The sequence below is a fragment of the Astatotilapia calliptera genome, chromosome 2, assembly GCF_900246225.1.
Source record: "Astatotilapia calliptera chromosome 2, fAstCal1.2, whole genome shotgun sequence".
In the NCBI taxonomy this organism is placed as follows: domain Eukaryota; kingdom Metazoa; phylum Chordata; class Actinopteri; order Cichliformes; family Cichlidae; genus Astatotilapia; species Astatotilapia calliptera.
This window is the reverse complement of record NC_039303.1, coordinates 875,439-895,479: the sequence shown is the minus strand read 5'-3', so window position 1 is coordinate 895,479 and position 20,041 is coordinate 875,439. Positions and strand designations below refer to the sequence as shown.

At 42.8% G+C, this 20,041-nt stretch overlaps 2 protein-coding genes across 3 annotated transcripts; one reads left to right on the top strand and one right to left on the bottom strand.

Annotated features, from left to right (window-relative positions):
* The first annotated feature begins 2,601 nt into the window (after positions 1–2,601).
* Positions 2,602–19,855, top strand: spdl1 (spindle apparatus coiled-coil protein 1). Of its 2 annotated transcripts, none has more exons than XM_026180988.1 (13): positions 2,602–2,739; positions 3,487–3,648; positions 3,812–3,988; positions 4,742–4,936; positions 5,224–5,373; positions 5,745–5,843; positions 5,945–6,055; positions 6,143–6,283; positions 6,696–6,802; positions 7,712–7,832; positions 8,186–8,252; positions 8,346–8,592; positions 19,531–19,855. In XM_026180988.1, exons 2-13 carry the CDS (start codon positions 3,487–3,489, stop codon positions 19,676–19,678), a joined length of 1,725 nt encoding a protein of 574 aa, XP_026036773.1. In that variant the 5' UTR covers positions 2,602–2,739; the 3' UTR covers positions 19,679–19,855. The 2 variants fall into 2 exon arrangements, with proteins under 2 accessions (XP_026036773.1, XP_026036782.1); XM_026180997.1 differs by lacking the exon at positions 2,602–2,739 and adding an exon at positions 2,750–3,259.
* Positions 14,308–17,859, bottom strand: LOC113030015 (uncharacterized). Its single transcript, XM_026181040.1, has 2 exons — positions 17,504–17,859; positions 14,308–16,924 (listed from the first exon to the last, which is right to left on the bottom strand). The coding sequence occupies exon 2, from the start codon at positions 16,524–16,526 to the stop codon at positions 14,901–14,903; it is 1,626 nt and encodes a 541-aa protein (XP_026036825.1). The 5' UTR covers positions 16,527–16,924; positions 17,504–17,859; the 3' UTR covers positions 14,308–14,900.
* Positions 19,856–20,041: the final 186 nt, after the last annotated feature.

The following is a 20,041-nucleotide window of genomic DNA, read 5'->3' as shown; positions in this document are numbered from 1 at the left end:
ATTTAGTTTCGCCAGTAGGTGGCGGTGGCGGCTCAGCCAAACGGGTAACTGCCAAAATAATCCCTCACAAAAGTAACGCAGGCCAGTTATTACGATGGAAGCCGTCAGTAACACTGAACTGTTTTGCTGTGTTTCAGCGCAATAAACCTTCATGTGCACCTGGATGAACCTTGTCTTCCTTCAGTGTGTAACAACTTTGTGGAGGAGAGGACGTGATGTTTGAGTCTGCATCCTCTACTAATCATTCTCCTTTAACCCACAATTAAAATCCGTTCCACTAGAGTCGCATATCCATTTGCACCCTTAATCTCTCTAACATGCTGCACAACCTTACCAGCTTGATTTCTCTTCCTAGCCAAAGTCCTTTTCACCTTGCTTAGATCCGGTCTCACATGCAGCTCATTACAAGCTAGCTCTTTTTTTGTGTGTGAAATTATTTTTTAACCATTTGACTTGAACTTGATTTAAGCAGATGCATATTCTTTGTGATATGAACACATGTGAAACAAATGATCATTTAGCCATTTATTTTTAGCTCAAAATGACAACATTAACACAGTAAAACAGGTCTCTTTCTTAAACAGAAGCCTGTCATGCTTAACTTTTGAGGATATAAGTAAATCTTTCTTTAAAAGAACTCTGTCCTGCTTAACTTAAAATTATATAAATTAATAGAAAACAATAGAAAGAAAAATATTCTTGTAACAGTGCACATTTAGTGCATTTAGTACAATTGGCTTCAGTTGAGGTATTATTTCAGCTTTTCTAATGCTAATCAGCTGCTCCTGTTTGTAAACCCGCTTGTTCCCATGATTACGCATCATAACTCATCATCATTATTCATCTATGTATTACTTTTATGTATTAGTCATGTATTTGTTGTAATCATCTATCCTTGTAGTTGTTTATTACACAAAATAAATTATATTATTACACTTCTGGCCACATAGCGCTGATATTCACCGCACATGCCCATATTAACCTTAACCAGAGGGTTTAAAAAAACAAACCAGTGTTTACATACCATATCTGCTTCTGCCATGCCTGGTGGACAAGAAATTGGTTAAGGGTTCCCCGAGCTGTCACGCCCCTCGTGTTCTTCATGTGCCCACCATTAGAAGCATGCCTATGGAAAAAGTGCGCCAGCACACAGTGCAGTGCGCTTTATAGTGCACTTTTCCAGCCAGGTGTTTTCCTTTTCCCAGTCCTCCCTGTACTTTTGCAGCCTTTTTTTTCTTTCTCTGAGGGGAACAAACATTGCTGCTCTAACGCTGGGCTCACACTGTGCGATTTTTGGCCCATTTTGAGCCGATTTTTGAGTCGTGCGACCGATTTGGTGATCGGCCCGATTTTGGCCTTCATCGTGCATCGTGTAGTATACGTGGGGTAACGAGAAGCGATTAACACCTCACGACCAGCTCCCGATCATCAATTGCTCGTGAGGGTGTCACCGCAGCTGCTCACGCGCAAACACGTAAACGTCGGTGAAAAAGACGGAGCAGCACGGCTGTGCAGCGTGTGATCTGGACACAAGCGATGGAGGCACAACTTGTAGAACTTTGGAAAGCTCATCCGAGCCTTTTCGATGTGGCCTCACAAAATTATCACGACCACAACAACCGTGAAAATAGTTGGATCTACACTGCTGCTCAATCACAGCTGATCATGTTTTTCATTAGCATTTTAGCAAAGTTGATGGTGGCGGTGTGTCTGTGTGAGTGAAAGACAGACAGAGAGAGCGAGCGACAGATTTTCTGTTATAACCTTCATTTTATGGAGGCACAGTGTGCCGTCCGAGACTTGCACCGCAGTGTCGGCGTTTGTTTCCCTGTTGGCCGGTATTTTCTTCGTAAGCGACCTTTCCTCGACCAATGAGATAAGCGATAATCTAACTTGTCATACTCGAATTGTCATAAGTGTGCTGTCAGCGCATTGGTCACAAAGCAGGAGAGGGGCTGGGAATTATGTTTTCAAACAAAGTGTTAATTCCATTAACATTTATAGACTACTTTTGATTCTCACTGTATTACGGGACAAAGTGCGTCCCTTATTAGCTCAATACGGGACGTGTACTTTTGTTTCTAAATACGGGACGATTCCGTTTTTTAAGGGACGGTTGGCAACCCTATTACAAGCCGTTTCCTATGTCTTTGCTGTACATCTAGCAGTTCTCTTTACTTTCTTTATCTTCATGACTATCTCTCTTTTTGCCCCCTTGTATACTTTCCAGTATTTCCACATTCCACTTCCAGATCTCTGTCCAGAGACACACCAAACACCGCCTTGGCAGTTTCCCTCTGCACTGCAGCTGTACATTCCCAGCCATCTGGTATCTCTTCACTACCATCCAAAGCTGTTGAATTTGAGTACATATTTGACTATTTTTTAAATTTGATTAAAATAAATTGAATTTATGAATGGATTCATACATTTAGAAATATTTATTTGTACCTACTGTTTTTACTTTCCATTAATTTATCACAACATTAATTCCTTTAATAATAAAAAAAATCATGTGTAAATGAAGGTACTAATGAATATTTAATTGCGCTATTAATTATTTATCAATGAAATTGTTTATTTCGATGTGCGCAAGTGTCTCGGTCCTCCATACCTAGAGGGCGATATCTCAACAGCGCCAGGTTGACGAATCCCCAAAAAGTCTCGCCGAGTCAAGATGTCGCGATAACTGCTTGGAGTCGGATTTAAATTGTGGCGCTTTGACTGATCGCTAACAAGGTATATTTAATCCTTGTTTTTGTTTATCTATCTTATAGGCACTTCGTCAGTAGAAGAACTGCCCACAGTAGAGTTGTTGCTGCTAATTAAAAGAAAATATCGTTAGTTCGGAGTTTGTCATATTGAAATCTTAACCCCCCCCCAGGCTTAGATTGTGTGGCTGAATACGAGCAGGAGCTAGCCATCTTTACCTGACTTGTTGACATTTTTTGGCCGATACTGTTGCTTTTATATCTGCTGTAGCGGTTGCTTATTGTCCTCCTGGACATTTACTGTCACTATTTATCTTATTAACAGCGGGACGTTAGCTTCAGATTAATTGGAAATAAGGAAATTAAAGCTGTATAGCACTGTCTTACAAAACAAACGAGAGCACGGTATAGACGTTAGCATAAACGGTTGCATTTATTTAAGCCTTTTTTGATTACTTTTGTGTGTCACTTTTTAAATACATGCATTGTTTCTGAGTTGGACAGTGGAGTATAAAAAATCTCAAAGCTGCCTCTGACTGCATCAGACTGTAAGTGACAGAGAAAATGAAAACGATAGATAAAATAAAAGTCACATGGTGATAGCAAATAATTCAGGAACTGGATATTGTTAAGACTGACACCAATATTTGCTGATTCAAAAGGCTGATACATCAAATTATATATATATATATAATATAAGGTTACGGGCTTTTTCGGTAAAGACTGGCGCACACAACAAACTTTAACACACATTTGTGCGTCCTTCACTTTCCAGATGGCAGCAGAAGAGGAGATCAAGGTACTGAGGATCCAGCTCAGAGAGAAGGAGGAGCAGGTTCATCAGGCTGCTCAAGCTGGCCTGGATCTCCTCAACCAGCAGGTGGAGCTGCAGAACCGACTGGATGAACAAAGAGTAGAGATGACCAACGCCCTTGAGGTCCGCTCTTACACAAATAAAGAGAAAAAGCTCCAGTAAACTGCCATGAGCCCAATACAAAAGTCCTTGTTTTCCTAAGTTTCCCGCCCTGTTGGTCATCCAAACTAACTTCATCATTGTTTCAGACCTCTCCACCTATCTTTGTCTGATGTGTGTGCCACAGGCTCTCGAGCAAGACAAGTACTCGTTGCAGAAGGAAGTGGAGCTGAAAACTCGGATGCTGGAATCACTGCAGTCGGACTTTGACTGTGTGAAGAATCAGCAGAAACGGCACCTTCAAGAACAACAAGAACATCTGGAGAGGGCTCATAGCATGGCACTCAGTGAGCTTCACAACAAGGTACAACAGCACGTGGTCTCATCTGGTATGAGGCCTGTACTAATGAGTGAAATTAGGGATAGGGAGCTATGCTAAATGTAAATGGTAAACGGCCTGTATTTATATAGCGCTTTTCTAGTCCCTAAGGACCCCAAAGCGCTTTACACAACCTGTCATCCACCCATTCACACACACATTCACACACTGTGTACTATGTGTATCTATGTGAGTTATGAGGTTAAATGCACTATGGTATCTTACACCAGTAAAAGCCCCAATTCTTGAGTGGCTGTTAGAGCAGTAAAGTGAGATAGTTGTTGAGGTGTACCACGCTGTCACTGCCTTCAGAACTGCCTTCATTCTTTTTGGGGCTGGAAACATGATTCAGAGAATCTGGTCCGTATTGAAATGATGGAGTTACACAGTTGCTGCAGATTTGTTGGCTGTACATACAGATGCAAATTTCCCATTCCACCACATCTGTATGAGTACAGTAACTGTCCTGTTGTAGAAAACAGATTGACATGAATTAAGCTTTGCATTATGCTGTGCATTACACTGCTGGAAGCAGACATAGAGACACTGTGGTCATAAAGGGTCACGGTCAGCAACAATACTCAGATATGCTGCAGGATTCAAACGATGCTCAGGTAGTGCTAATGGGCTCAGAGTGTACCAAGAAAATCTCCCTCACAGCCTGACTGGTACACGGCAGGATGGATCCACGCTGTCATGTTGTTTTCCAACCTGTGATTGTGGTTTTTGCTGTCTCAGATCCTGAGGTTGCAGTCTTCTCTAGAAGAGTCCCAGCTGAATGAAAAACAGCTGAAACATAAGCTGGAAATGCAGACCGAGACGCTGAATAACAAGACGGAGGAGCTCCGAGCTCTAAATGAACACACACAGAGTTCCATGACGTCGGAAATGATAGAGGTGCAGATGAAGATCACAGAGCTGGAGAACGTTAAAGTGAGTGACTTACAAAGGAAGGTTCTACAGACGGCTCATTCTCACAGTGACAGTGTGATAATAGAGACCATCCAGAGCTGAGCTGCTATGTTAAGCTGTTCAGAGAAAGGCTTGTGGATCTGACAAGCTGCTTAGTTTTTCCAGATGTTTTTGGTCCTTTGAGCACCACAAAGCATGTACCATCCAGGTCAACTAACACGAGAAGTACCTAGATGAATAAAAATCATTAATGGCATGAGAAGAAGAGGTGTTGAATCAGCATGTGGTGTAATCTGTTCATCTACCAGGTGGAGCTGGAGCAGGCACTGCAGGAATCGCAGTACAAGGAGCAGCAGCTGGAACTGAGCAACAGCAGCCTGCAGCGGCAGCTGGAGCGAATCACCGAAGAAAAGGAGGAAAGGCAGAAAGAAGCGGTGTCCTGGTTCAATGCATTAGAGGTGAACATGTTACAGTCTGCTGTTCTCTGTGTTGTGCAGTCACACCAGGGTGGAAATGCCTGGAAAGGTCTTAAATAAGCACTTTCACTAATCTCAAAATAGATTAACAATATAATAATCTAAAAGTATTAATGGAACGATTGAAATTAGGCAAGTAGGAGATGATATTGTGCATTTGATGAAGCTCGTACTTGCTGCTTGGTTGGTTGTGTCCGACTCTGCTGCGGTCACATCCTGTGATAGTCTAATCAGGGCAAAGTTGATAATACAATCCAATTTGGAATTCTTAGAGAAGCGTGTTTAGTTTCACACAGTAAGCATTTCCACAGACTGTCGCTTCAGTTGTTGTCTTTCTCTCTCTGTAATGACAGAAATCTCGTGAGGCCAACAGGGATCTGCAGATCGAGTTGGATCAGGTTCTTCAGCAGGCCCAGGATCCAAACAGCAAAGGGAACTCGCTGTTTGCTGAGGTGTGTCACACTTTCCTTTGGCAGCAGGTCTCTCTGTAAGTCCAGAGTTGTGCTTGAATCGAACCTGGAACCTCAGTAAATGGCTCCATGTTGTGTTGCAGCTGGAGGATAAGCGGGCTGAGATGGAGAGGCAGCTCATCAGTGTGAAGGTCCAGTACCAGTCGCTGCAGAAAATACACGCCTTTAGCAAACAGCAGATGCAGCGCTTGAAGGTAGCGTGCGATAGCTCATCTGGTCGGTCGCCGGTTTGTAACTGGTTGGTGGTTGGCTGACAGTATGGATGTGCGTGTTTGGTGCAGGTGCAGATAGCCACTCTGATGCAGCTGCAGGGCTCCAGGGCTGACCCTGCTCAGCTGGAGAGACTGCAGTCCATGCTGTCGGAGAAAAATGGAGAGATCCAGAATCTGATGACTAAACTGCAGAGGCTGGAGAAGGTGGAGGTGAGAACGTAACAGTCAGTGCAGTTTGTAGAACGACTTCACGTTGAGAAAGTGTGTGCGCTCGTGCGAGAGTAACACCTGCCCTGTTCCACAGACAATTACACAAAATGCTTTTAGAGCAGATTTACTTCACGTTAGTCCTACTTACTGAAAAAAACTTTCCCAGCAGACTAAGAGGTGCTAGCATAGCATTTATAAATTAGAGCTGGATATTAACAAGTCCAAAATCTACAGAAAACTACAGGCTCAGATAGAGCCTTGTCTCTAGCAAATGGGATGTTTTCTGCTTTAACAGGAGCTCGGCTAAGCCTCTCACATAACATGAACTTGTGCTGTTTTACTTATGAGATAAAATGCTACACCTGCTCTCCTAGATTCGGACACAGTCACATGTCGTTTGTTCCGTGTGTAGATGTTATTGAAGTCTCAGCCAGCTAATCCGGCTCCAGCCGATGATGGAGATGGCCAGGATGAAACATACTACACCGACCTGCTCAAAATGAAGCTCAGCAACACTCTGTGAGTTTGGCTGTTTTCTGGCCTTTTGCTTGACCATCTACAGGTTGCCTAGAAATATAATGATCTGAATAAAAGAAAGAAATTGTCAGTTGGCCTTTCTTGCCATCAAAATGAGTCTGGATCCATATTTTGGGACAGATGTATCCATAAATGTCTGATTATTGGCTCGTTAGAGCAGCATACAATCTTGGTTCACTTTCATGGTAAATGGACTGATACAGTGATTATTCTGCTCTGCTTGAACACTGAAAGTGCTTTAAAGAAAGGTCAGTGAAACAATGTTAAACAATTTATCTTTAATGTGAGATATTCAGGTTGACACAATGAGAACGCGTGAAAAACATGTTGGAAATGTAGCTTTAAAAAACGAAACAAAAAAGACAACAGGTTGGATCGACGGGAAAAATACATTACAGGTAAATTTATGTGAAGAAGCCAGTGCTTTGAGCCCCATTCATCGGGAGACAACTTGAAGTCCGCCACCTTATAGACGGTCCTTGGGTGCTTAATGTAACAGTGTTGTTGGACTTGGATGAAAGTGGGAAAACGGCCACAGTAATTAGGCTCAGACGTTAGAATAGAAGTAGAATCACTGTGCAGCTGAAGAAACCATCACAAGAACAAAAGAGGTTTTATCCATTTATAACGGATTTTTCTGTCTTTCGATCTTTATGCAGGAAGTCTGGGTCAGGTGGTTGGTTTTCTTGGTTTCATGAATCAGTGCTTAATTGTAAAACACATATTTGTCTGCACTGGGAAGATTTGATATTTTCAGGATAAAAAATAAACTGTTACTGTAACAAAGAAGGTTAGACTTCAGTTATTTCATCTACATATTTAACTTCGGCTTCAAATAGTGTGTGTGTGTGTGTGTGTGTGTGTGTGTGTGTGTGTGTGTGTGTGTCTTAGTAAGGATGCAGAGCGTCTGAGAGATGAGCTTTCTCTTCAGAGGATGAAGTCTTTGTCAGAGAGTCAGAGAGCTCTGGAGCTGGAGAGGAAACTCTTCACATCTGAGCGGCTGCTCAAACAGGTAACAGGCTGCTCTCACTGCACCACTTCCCTGTGTTAGTATCTCTTACAAGTGCCGTTTAAAACTACAAAGCAGATGGAAGCACAAGAGGTAGTGTTTTACCTCTAGGTAGTGTTTTCTGTGGAAATCTTAAATAATTATAAAATGACATCTAAAAAAGTAACAATACTAAAATAACTTCATGGTTTTACAGTAATCGTGTAGCTCTAGTTGGTATATGTACTTGGTTTGTTTCTTCTACTGAGCTGTAAATTTGAGCCCCATGATGGGATTTTTGTAAGGAATGTGGACTATTGTATCTGCTGTGATCTTATATTTGCTATTTGATTGGATATTTCCATTTCCTGCTGCAGGCTCAGAGTGACAAGATCAAGTTACAGTTGCGAGTAGAGGAGCTCCAACACAAATATGAGCCAAAAGGTATGTAGCATAGCGCGCCCGCTCTGTACACATGTACACATGTACACATGCGCCGGGGTTGTTGCAGCTCTGTAACTGTGCTGTCACCTGCAGAGGCAAAGAAGAATCTCATCCAGAAGAGAAAGAGAGAGAAACTTCCTGTTGACATCACACCCTCCGTGGAGGAGGCACCGCTGGACCGGACCAAGGAGGCCGTTGCTGTGGTGACAGATACAGCGGACCCCGAGGCTGACATGCGTCCTCCACTGAGCTCCTCAGCAGGTGTTTCAGAGGCTGAGCCACGGCCTGCAAAGTGTGTGAAGATCAGTGAAAACGAAGCTAGTGTAATTCCCAACCCCAGGTATGTACTAACAGCAGGGATGTGTACGACGTTGGCTTTAACCCCGACCTTGCAGAGACGCCAAGGTAGTTTACATGACTGTACATAAATTTCTGTCCACAAGTTGCAGCTAAGGCATAAATACAGGTGGTTTTTCTGTTTAGGGGATTATTAGTAACATTTTGTCTGTATTTGTTAAACTGGAAGGATTTCATGAGTTTTAATCTTTGGTTTTGAAAAGTTGAGGCATTGTTCTCTGTAATATCTATGCTCCTCGTGATGAAGATGATGGGGGTGATTGTGATTGGCAGTTTGATTCTAGTCCACAGTAGGGCTGCCACAAACGATTATTTTGATAGTCGACTAGTCACCGATTATTTTTGCGATTAGTCGACTAATCAGATCATCCATTGGACGTAAAACTACAGCTTATTGCACCAGCAGCATCTGCTCTTATATAACTATCATTAGCTTACAGCTTTAAGTGTTTAAGGTCTGTGCTAATGTTACAGGTACCGGGTGGCAGCACCTGTAGACAGCTATATATGTGTCCTGTAAACAGGAAAGAAATGATCAGACAGGGAGACGTGGCTTGCCGTTTCCTGAATACTCCGCCATTATTTATTCAAATTCACAATTATGCACTCCTTTCATTACTTTTACAGTATTACAACTGTGTATTTACTTATTCTTAACATAGCTCACACACACATTCTCCATAACACATTCCAATGTTATAAACATGACCAATTTTCTTGTAAGACTTGGTTCAAACTGAATTCCAACAAGACAAATCTATAAATCTCAAATAGCTTGAAAGAATGGTATAATCAGCACCATCTTGACATGTGCACTGAATTCACGGAAACACTTTATGGCAGAAACAAGATACTAAAACAATACAGGATAACGGTGGAGCCGATCACTAACATCACAGAGCATAGGAGGTGTGCGACCCAAACTAACATGCTAACCTTAGCATGCTGCTAAAGCCGTAAACAAATACTTACAAAAGTGTAATTTACTGTACTACACAATGTTGTACGCTTTCACTTTCCAACCGTAATGGTTAGTCTATGCTATATAATGGATGTGATTGCTATTATATTCTATTTCGGGCACGATACGAACCTGTAAACAGGAAAGAAATGATCAGACAGGGAGACGTGGCTTGCCGTTTCCTGAATACTCCGCCATTATGAGAAAACAGCGCGGAGCATGCGCTTCAGGCTGCTAACAACAGGCCAAACCATGGTCTCACACTGCCACCTATTGGTATAAAAATGAAGCGTCCACTACAAATATCCCAGGGTAGTTACCAAGTTTCCTGTTACAATTACTGTAGTTATTTAGGGCATTTCCAAATGGAAATATCACTTACATTGAAAGTGAAATTACTTAAATTAATTCACATAAATGTGATCACACATTAGTGGGTATCACACACTCCCTGACAAAAATAAAATGGCTCCCAACATTCACAAAATCATGACATTTTGAACTTTTGCTTCTCAAATTCTTATTAACTCTTATCAGTCCAAGAAGTAGTTATGAAACAAGCAGTGGGGGTGGTGTGTATGCAGATGGGGTCAGTGATGCGTGATACTGGTATGGTGAGTATGGTATTGGGGTGCAGTACATTGGTGACTGTGACATACACATGGGCGGCACAATTGCCAATGGTGGGTATGGAAATACAGTGTATGATGGTATGGTTGTGGCAGGTAACTGTGGTGCTGTGCGTTCCCCAACTAGATTAACTGCCGCATGTGACTGCACTGAGGGTTTACCCAGTGATTCATAAGTCAGAAACTGTCGTGGTTTCCTGTGACGGGTAGATCTTCTAATGTCCGTACAAGTATGTCCCGGTGGTTGAACCTGTATGTTAGACTGCGAATGAGTTTCACACTCCTCACCAGACCCTCTGGGTTCAGATAGGTTGTCACTACCCACTTCCATTTCTTCCATCTCCTCTCTCAGAGAACATGGCAGGTGTGAGCATTCTCTCCCAGTTTCCTCTTCGAATTGTTCAATGCTGACGGATGGTGAATGCTCAGGCATAGTCAGTATGTCTTCCATCGTCTGCACAGGTGAATGTCCATTTTTTGTGTTTGTGGTCACTCTAATAGGTTCTTTGGTCTGGTATGACTGAGATGCAGGGTGTTGCTCATGGTCCAGGTTCCTTCTCACGGTCCTTTCAACAGGTGCTCTTAGCCAGTACCCCGAGCAATCACTCTCAGAACCGCTGTCAGAGTTATCCCACATGTCTGTTTGTCTTTGTGCATCTGCAGATCTTTCCATCCTTCGTCTGTTGCATGTTGTCTTTCCAATCGCAGGCTTTGCCAGGGGGGGAGTGACTTGAACAGGTAAGTCATTTACAAGTAACAGCAGATTACGATGTAATGTTCGGGTTCTTTTTGGGTCTCCAGCTTCAGGATGGACTACGTAAACTGGGCTATCTGCTAGCTGCTCTTTTACTATATAAATAGTCCTCTCCCAATATGATCTCAACTTGCCAGGTCCTCCCCGCTCACTGAGGTTTCTGACCAGAACTCTGTCTCCTGGCTTAAGCATGACTCCTTTTGCCTTTTTATCATATGTTATTTTGCCTCTTGCACTAGACTTCTTGCTATTTTCACTAGCAATCCGATAAGCTTCCGACATTCGTTCGGCCCATTTCTTGGCATATCCTGTAGGTGAGTATGTTTCATTCTCCCCCTTCAATCCAAACAGCAGATCAACTGGTAGATGCGGGTGTCGTCCATAGAGGAGATAGAATGGTGAGTAGCCGGTGGACTCATGTCGAGTACAGTTGTACGCATGTACAAGATGTGGGAGGTGGTCTTTCCACTGTACTTTTTCCTTTTCGGTTAATGTTCTCAACATCTGGAGTATTGTCCTGTTGAGACGTTCTGAAGGGTTACTTTGAGGATGGTAAGGTGATGTTCTAGAATGTCCGACACCAGATAATTTCTGTAGTGTCCTGAACAGTTCATTCTCAAATTCACGACCCTGGTCGTGATGTAGTTTGGATGGGTATCCAAATCTGGGTATGAAATCCTGGAAAATCCGTTCAGCAGCTGTTTTCCCACTCTTGTTCCTTGTGGGGTATGCTTGAGCAAATCTAGTGAAATGGTCAATTACCACGAGAATATACTCATACCCTCCACGGCTGGCTTCCAAATGCAAAAAGTCAATACACACCAGTTCTAAAGGGTAGTCCGATCTTATACTACCCATGGGAGCCCTGACGTGTGTTACTGGTTTCTTGGACATGATACAGGGACACTTCTGGGTCACATAGGCTTCAATGTCCTTAGCCATAAAGGGCCAATAGAATCTGTCCCTTGCGAGATGTAGCACTCGGTCTGTCCCAACATGACCCATCGTGTCATGTAAATGTCTTAATGCTAAAGTCCTGTACTTGGCAGGAAGCACTAATTGTCTTCTGTCACTGGTACATCTATACAAGAGGTCATTTTCAAGATGTAATTTACCCCACTCGTGGAGGAGTTTATGGGCAGTTCCTCTTACCATCTTGCGTATTTCATCTGTCAGTTTTGCTCCATCTAGTTTCAGCTTGAGGATTTGGCCAATGGCTGGATCCTCTCTTTGAGCTTTAACTAGATCATCATGGCTGATGCTCAGCGAGTTGATATGAGGCTGCTGATGGGGGTCCAGAGAAGAGATATTGAGCATGGCTACCCAAGCAACATCTTTCTGTCTGGCCACCTGGCTTCCATCCCAGACTGCCTTCACTGCCTCATCTGGAAATCCCTCTGTACAAGCAGTTTCATATTTCTCTATATCCAAGGGGAGACGAGAAAGAGTGTCTGCGTCTACATTTGACTTTCCTGGCCTGTATCTGATGTCGAACCGGAAATCTGAGAGCTCTCCAACCCACCTATGTCCCACTGCATTTAACTTTGCGGTACTCATTACATAGGTTAGGGGGTTGTTATCTGTATAAACTGTGAAGTGTGGGGCATAGTACAGGTAGTCACGGAATTTTTCACATACAGCCCATTTCAACGCAAGGAACTCTAATTTTCCACTATGCAGGTGGTAATTGCGTTCTGCTTGTGTCAGAGTCCTAGATCCATAGCCAATTACTCTCAATTTCCCATGTTGACGCTGATACAGGACAGCTCCTAAGCCCTGGTCAGATGCATCTGTATGCAATGTGAAAGGCAGGCTAAAATCAGGATATGTCAGAACAGGGGGGTTGGTGAGGAGGGTTACCAACTGTTCTAACGCTCTCTGGTGTTTTAGAGTCCACTCAACGTGCTCTCGAGAGGACAGCTGTGAGTGTTTGTTGTTTCTCACAGATTTTGGACACTGAGTTTTGCCTGGCTTGGTCTGAAGGAGTTCATAGATTGGTTTAGCTATCCGGGAAAAATCCTGGATATACGAGCGGTAGTAGCTTAGAAAGCCTGCCAGCTTCCTCACATCACCAACTGTTTGAGGTGTCTTAGATGTCAGGGTTTTGACAGCCTCCAGGTCTGCCGGGTCTATTCTGACTCCTTCAGCGGACACAAGCCGACCCACATATCTGACTTCTTGTTTGAAGAGGTCACATTTCTCCGGCCTCAATTTTACTCCATGTTCTTGGAGTGCCTGGAGAACCTTGCGGAGGGTCTCAACATGGTCGTCAAATGTTTTTGCATAGCAAAGTACATCGTCGAGGTATGGGATGCAACATTCATCTCTAAGAGAGCCAAGCATCTCTTCCATGCTCCGCTGAAAAGCAGCTGGGGCATTTGTGAGACCAAATGGGATGCGAACCCATTCATAAAGACCCCATGGTGTTATGAAGGCAGTGAGGTGGCGAGAGCCCTCAGCTACAAAACCCTGGTGGTAAGCTTTTCCTTGGTCTAAGATGCTAAACCATGAGTACCCACCCAGAGTATCAATCAGATCCTGTATCCTGGGCAGTGGGTGTCGATCAGGAACAGTCTTTTTGTTCAGAAGGCGATAGTCTATGCATAAGCGTAAACTGCCATCTTTCTTTCTGACACAGACGACTGGGGCGGCGTACGGGGACTGAGACTTTACTATCCAGCCTTTTACCAAAAGTTCTTGTATGTACTCTTTAACCTCTTTAAAAAGTGGCTTAGGGATGGATGAGTAGGTTTTCTGAACAGGGATATCATCTTTCAAGTTGATTGCCATTTGCAAACTGGGTATGCATCCTATATCACTACTGTCACGAGCAAAAGCCCCAGCTTCCTCGCAAAGCATTTTGTTAACTTTTGCCTGTTGTTCCTCATTAAGATGGCTGATGTCGACAGGAGGCTGCCATAGGGGTAAGTTGGTATGAGTAGATGTAGAGGTGGCACTATTGGCTGTCACTGTGGGCTTAGATTCTCCTAGTGAGTCCATTGTAATCACCTTCTCAACAGAATGAATACTGCCAAGGGCTGTTTTCCTTGGTAGTGTGATGTTATGTTTTGTGTTGTTGCCCACAGGTACCTCTACAAAGGGCCTCTTGGTGCTTTGCACTTCAAGCAGTCCTTCACAGACATCTAGCTCAGCAAGCTGTGTGTTGTTATCATCAGGCTCAAAGAGGAAAACAGATTCGGACAGGTTCATGGCAGGTGAGACTGGACACTTAACCCAAATCACCTGACCCGCTGGAATAAGGGTGTCATACCTGCCAGTCCGCAGGCGTCCACATTGTGCAGGGGCTTCATCAGCCTTGATGAGGTTTACCAGGAGCTCTGCCTTTTCTGTTGGTATTGACATGGCATTGCAAAGCAGGGTGACGAGAGTTGGCATGAACCGTCCTGGTTGTTCCTGCACAAGTTCCTCCATCACATTGAAACCCAGCAGCGGTCTCTCCAAAACAAAACTGCTTACAAGAAAAGGCACAGTTATTGACAAATTAGGGTCTTCATTCCCTCTCAAATTAACTGTGATTGGCACCCAGCCATCAAATGGGAGAGTGTCACCATTCACAGCACGGACTTTTAACTCTTCTTCATTATCAATGACTTCATCAAGTGACCTTACAGGTGTATCTGGTAGATACTTATTTTTCCACTCTCTGTCAATCATGCTCACTTGAGCTCCCGTGTCCAACAAAGCACTAACTGCTAAACCATTTAGATGGCACTGGGTGAGCGCTTTTTTTCCAATTAGTTTGGCTAATTTTTCACTTTTACTGTTGGGTGAACTGCCAAGAAGTATAGCAGATTTATTTTCTTGGTTATTCTGTCTCTGGGTTGGCACTACATTATGTTTGGTGTCAGCGTCACACTTTGCCAAACTTACAGCAACAGTCTCACTAGTACTACATAGGTCAGATTGGGACGGAGAGTGGGACACGGTCACTGTTTGTCCCGTGACAGGGACCGGCTCCCGTTTCCCTGACGTATTGTTTTCTTCATGCAGCCAACTGCGCGGTGGCCTTCCTCACCACAGTGAAAACAGTGGGGACAGTCGGGGCGGTCTTGTTCTATGCACTTTTCACAGCCATACTTTCTTTCTCTGTGGTGATCGGTTTTGATTTTCTTGTACTGGCTGCTCTGTTCAGCTGTTATTTGTAGTGACTGTGTCATTTGTTCAACAATGCTTGCAAGTTTTTCGACTTTCTCTGACAGCTGCTGGATCATATCCACCTTAGGTCTTTTTCCTGCATTTTCCTCTTTCAATACAGGACACTGCATACCGTTCATCTCAACTTGTGTGCTGTGCACATTGGTGTTTCTCTGACGGGTGACTGACCCTAGACGACGCTGTCTTTCACTTTCATCACTCATTACTTTCTTCATTTGTTTAAGGATAGTCTCATCTGTGACATTGGCATCTGCAAGGAGTGGCTTTAACTCTCTACGAATGTCACTATGTTTGTGGCCCAGTCCTTGATACACAGTATGAAGAAATACATCCTGAACTGTACTGGCTGAGTACTTTACATCTGAGTTGGTATGTTTCGAGGTGAGCAAGATCTTTTGTTTGAGACCTATGACTCGATACAGAAACTGTTGTGGTGTCTCACTGTCACTTTGTTTGGTGCACATGAGTTCCTGGAAGAGTTCTGTGTTGTTTTGCTCACCAAGGTGAGAATGGAGGAAGTCTTTAAGCTCCTCTACTGTCAGTTCATCCTTGTTCATTAGCATGTCTTTGAAATTACCAGGTTTGATAACTCTCATGACAGCCCTCACAATTTCGGCATCATTAAACTGTTCTTTGAGACCCTCTTCAATCTGGCGGCAGATGCTGTTATAACTGATGTCTGATCCCTGGTCTCCAATCTGGCCCCCGTGAATCTTAAACTCCCTGCGATGGAGGTAAGACAAGTCTCTTAGGGACACCACCTTGTCATGTCTCATGGGTGCTTGAGTTTCAACTAAGCTGTCATTGTGTGGTGTGCTTCTACAATGAGCCTGTGATGGTGTCTGAGAGGTGAGTTGAGAACCTGATGTGGGCATGTACTGCTTAATTTTCTTAGAGAGCTCTTCGTAACTGAAGAGTATTTTTTGTAGTTCTATATCACGTTGGGAAACAGCAGTAGAGCTGGTATTCTGGGTCACACTGTCAGTTACTTCTGTACCACTATTATGACCATCTTCTAAAAACATTGCATTAGTTGGACTCATTTCAACACTGACATCATGAGGCTGAGCATTTGGACATAGATCACATGAATCATTACCAGTGGCAGCCTGTATCTGCAAATCAGAAACATGACCCTGGGTAACAGCATCAACAACATCTTTCAGTGACAATAAGTGTGACATGCCCTGATCTTCTGACTCTAATAAAGCCTTACTGCACATGAAACCACTGATGTACTCGAAGCAGCTGTCTTCATCCCCTGACTTAAGGCAAGACTGATCCACTCCTGGCACTGGACCCAGAGACTTGGCAATCTGGAACAGTTCATCAGCAGAGAGGGTGAGAAGGTCTTTCTTGATGGCCCACACCAAGCTCCTCCTCTCACCTTCCGCCATGGTTGCTTCCCTATCCCTTGCAGTGGGTCACACAATGTCAGCTTTCGTACAGTTTTTGCCTTGATGGGCGATGGTCCGAGCACCAAGCAGCACCAAGCAGCACCAAGCAGTCCTTATTTATCTTTTTTTCCTTACTACTTGTCCATTGCGCTAGTTGTGACACATGGCCAATGCATTTCCTGCACAATCAGTAGCATCTATTCTCCATCAGGCAGCAGCAGGTGTAGGTAACAACCAGCAGACTGGACTTGTCGGTGTTTTCTTGCCACTCTTGGCCCAAAGTACCGGTATTACTGGATCAGCTCCCAGCCTCAAAGGCAGGACTGATCCCGGACGAGCCCCCAGAAAACTGTTACAGGTACCGGGTGGCAGCACCTGTAGACAGCTATATATGTGTCCTGTAAACAGGAAAGAAATGATCAGACAGGGAGACGTGGATTGCCGTTTCCTGAATACTCCGCCATTATTTATTAAAATTCACAATTATGCACTCCTTTCATTACTTTTACAGTATTACAACTGTGTATTTACTTATTCTTAACATAGCTCACACACACATTCTCCATAACACATTCCAATGTTATAAACATGACCAATTTTCTTGTAAGACTTGGTTCAAAATGAATTCCAACAAGACAAATCTATAAATCTCAAATAGCTTGAAAGAATGGTATAATCAGCACCATCTTGACATGTGCACTGAATTCACGGAAACACTTTATGGCAGAAACAAGATACTAAAACAATACAGGATAACGGTGGAGCCGATCACTAACATCACAGAGCATAGGAGGTGTGCGACCCAAACTAACATGCTAACCTTAGCATGCTGCTAAAGCCGTAAACAAATACTTACAAAAGTGTAATTTACTGTACTACACAATGTTGTACGCTTTCACTTTCCAACCGTAATGGTTAGTCTATGCTATATAATGGATGTGATTGCTATTATATTCTATTTCGGGCACGATACGAACCTGTAAACAGGAAAGAAATGATCAGACAGGGAGACGTGGCTTGCCGTTTCCTGAATACTCCGCCATTATGAGAAAACAGCGCGGAGCATGCGCTTCAGGCAACAACAGGCCAAACCATGGTCTCACACTGCCACCTATTGGTATAAAAATGAAGCGTCCACTACAAATATCCCAGGGTAGTTACCAAGTTTCCTGTTACAATTACTGTAGTTATTTAGGGCATTTCCAAATGGAAATATCACTTACATTGAAAGTGAAATTACTTAAATTAATTCACATAAATGTGATCACACATTAGTGGGTATCACACTAACTAAAAATAAAGAAAAGATGATAGTTTATTACATTTTAATGAAGTTTGCAGATTGTTTCGGTGAAGTTTAATAAACTCCTTGCTATCTAAAATATAACAGGACACTGGAGTAAATTCTGGAGCATCTCACACTTCTGATAATCAGCTGTCTGCTTGACGTTTATTCAGCTGTGTAAAAACTATAACTTTAATCTCAGACAAACTGATTTACTCAGGAACAAATAAAATACAAAAAAAAAAAAAAAGCCAAACAACAACATTTTAAGTTATCTAAGTGACTCATATATATTTAACCTGAGGAGTGAAAGACGGCGGTGGGTTTGAAAACGATTTGCCGGGAGTCCGGTGTTCTCACGGCTCTAGTTAGCCTAGCCCCCGGCTAGCTATCGAGCTAGTGGGTAACAGACGTCGCCGAAAACGTCGGAGCGCTTTTGAAAATATGTGGTGTCCTGATAAACTGAGCAGATATTTGAGGTTTACACAGCTACATTCTCGCCTGAAAATATGTTAAACGTTTATTTTGTGACCCAGAAAGAATAATAAGAGTAATATTAAAACTAACTAGCTGCCGCCATTGTTGGAAACTAAGCAGGGCCGCGCTATGAATTCTGGGACACAGCGGCTTCTTCTTCTTCTTCTTCGGGGTTTAACGGCAGCTGACATCCTTGTACATGCAATGCTGCCATTTTCTGTTTCAGTCCGTTATTACACTCTTAAATCCTGCTATTATTTCTGCGTCTTTTGTGATCTTACAAAGCTTCAAACGACACGTCGACTATTAAATCAGTCGTCGACGATTTTGATAGTCGACGTAATCGTGACTAGTCGACAAATCGTGGCAGCCCTAGTCCACAGTGTGATCTTTGAGTGGAAAATTTAATGTATCTTGGTTGTGTTTTGTTTTTCCAGTAGATTTTGTAGTCTGTGTTATTGGAAACACTGATAGTTGGTATAGGAGAGAATGTTTGTCTCCACTGTTGCAATTTGGCCAATAAAAAAAAAGGCCTTTGATAGCAGAGCATGACTTTTGTCTTCCACCCCTCACCCCCGACCGCTCATGGCACATGGCCCCACCCCCCCGGTTCTGATGGAGGTTTCTTCCTGTTAAAAGGGAGTTTTTCCTTTCCACTGTCCCAAAGTGCTGCTCATAAGGGGTCATATGATTGTTGGGGTTCCTCTGTTTTCTCTGTTGTCTTTACCTTACAATCTAAAGCACTGTGAGGCAACTGTTGTGATTTGGTGCTATATAAATAAATGTTTCATATTGGGAGGGAAGAATTGTGAGCTGTAGAAGCTCGGGCATCCTTAAAGAGTTACTGCGAGGTTGGTTTATTCTAATTTCTGACATAGTGGGTCTAGTAACTAATAATAAAGCATCAGGCCTTTTTTCCCTGTGAATTGTTATGTTCCTTTAATTTTATGGTTTTGTCATATTGCTCAAAGAAAATTGCAAATATTTTAAAGTGTTTAGTGTTCTTCTGAATCAGTGACTTGCCAAATCCATATTTGAAGCTGAGTGCTGAAGAGAAAGGTCCTGTTTACTTTGTCAAATGCTTTTTCTTCTAATGACACTAATAAGCTTGTTTAAAAATAAATAGTCTCAGCGCAACTTTAGTCCTGTTTTGGCACATCGTGTTGTTGACTAAGTACAGATGAAAACTGTAAGATCAGGAGCCGAATGAGCAGTAACTGAATTGTTTTTGGTTGTTCTCAGCTCTCCTTCAGCTGACTGTAAGGAGAAAGTGATGGAGGAGAACCAGCAGCAGAATAAGCGAGAGGAGAGGAGAAAGAAACAGAAAGCAGTGGAGATGATCCATGTCAGTTCTAACAGCAGCATGGAGAACCAGTGCGCTCAGCAGTAGGACTCATCAGGCCTGGACTACACACCGTCACATGTGGACATGTATATGATGCTGCTGTCATTTCTAATAGTCTTTAAAATAAAACAACTTCTGTTCTTATAAATATTATAATTATTAATTTGTTCTACAATTGTACCCACACATTTAAATCTATTAAAATGTTTCCAACATGCTGTATATTCATTTTTTCAATTCTTTCTTGTTACATTCTGTGATATGCAACATATCTTTAAAATACATCAAGTGCAGTAAGTATACATACGTTTCATATAAATATACTCTATAACTTTCTTATTTTCTCTAGCCCACATAATTAAACATTTCAGTTACATAAAACATGTGAATTTTGATTTTATGTACTGT

Coding starts and splice junctions, on each gene's coding strand:
- spdl1 (XM_026180988.1), top strand. CDS start 3,487: ATGGCAGCAGAAGAGGAGATCAAGGTACTGAGGATCCAGCTCAGAGAG. Junction 6,056..6,142: donor AGCAGATGCAGCGCTTGAAG/GTAGCGTGCGAT, acceptor TGTTTGGTGCAG/GTGCAGATAGCCACTCTGAT. Junction 8,593..19,530: donor AGTGTAATTCCCAACCCCAG/GTATGTACTAAC, acceptor GGTTGTTCTCAG/CTCTCCTTCAGCTGACTGTA.
- LOC113030015 (XM_026181040.1), bottom strand. CDS start 16,526: ATGGCGGAAGGTGAGAGGAGGAGCTTGGTGTGGGCCATCAAGAAAGAC.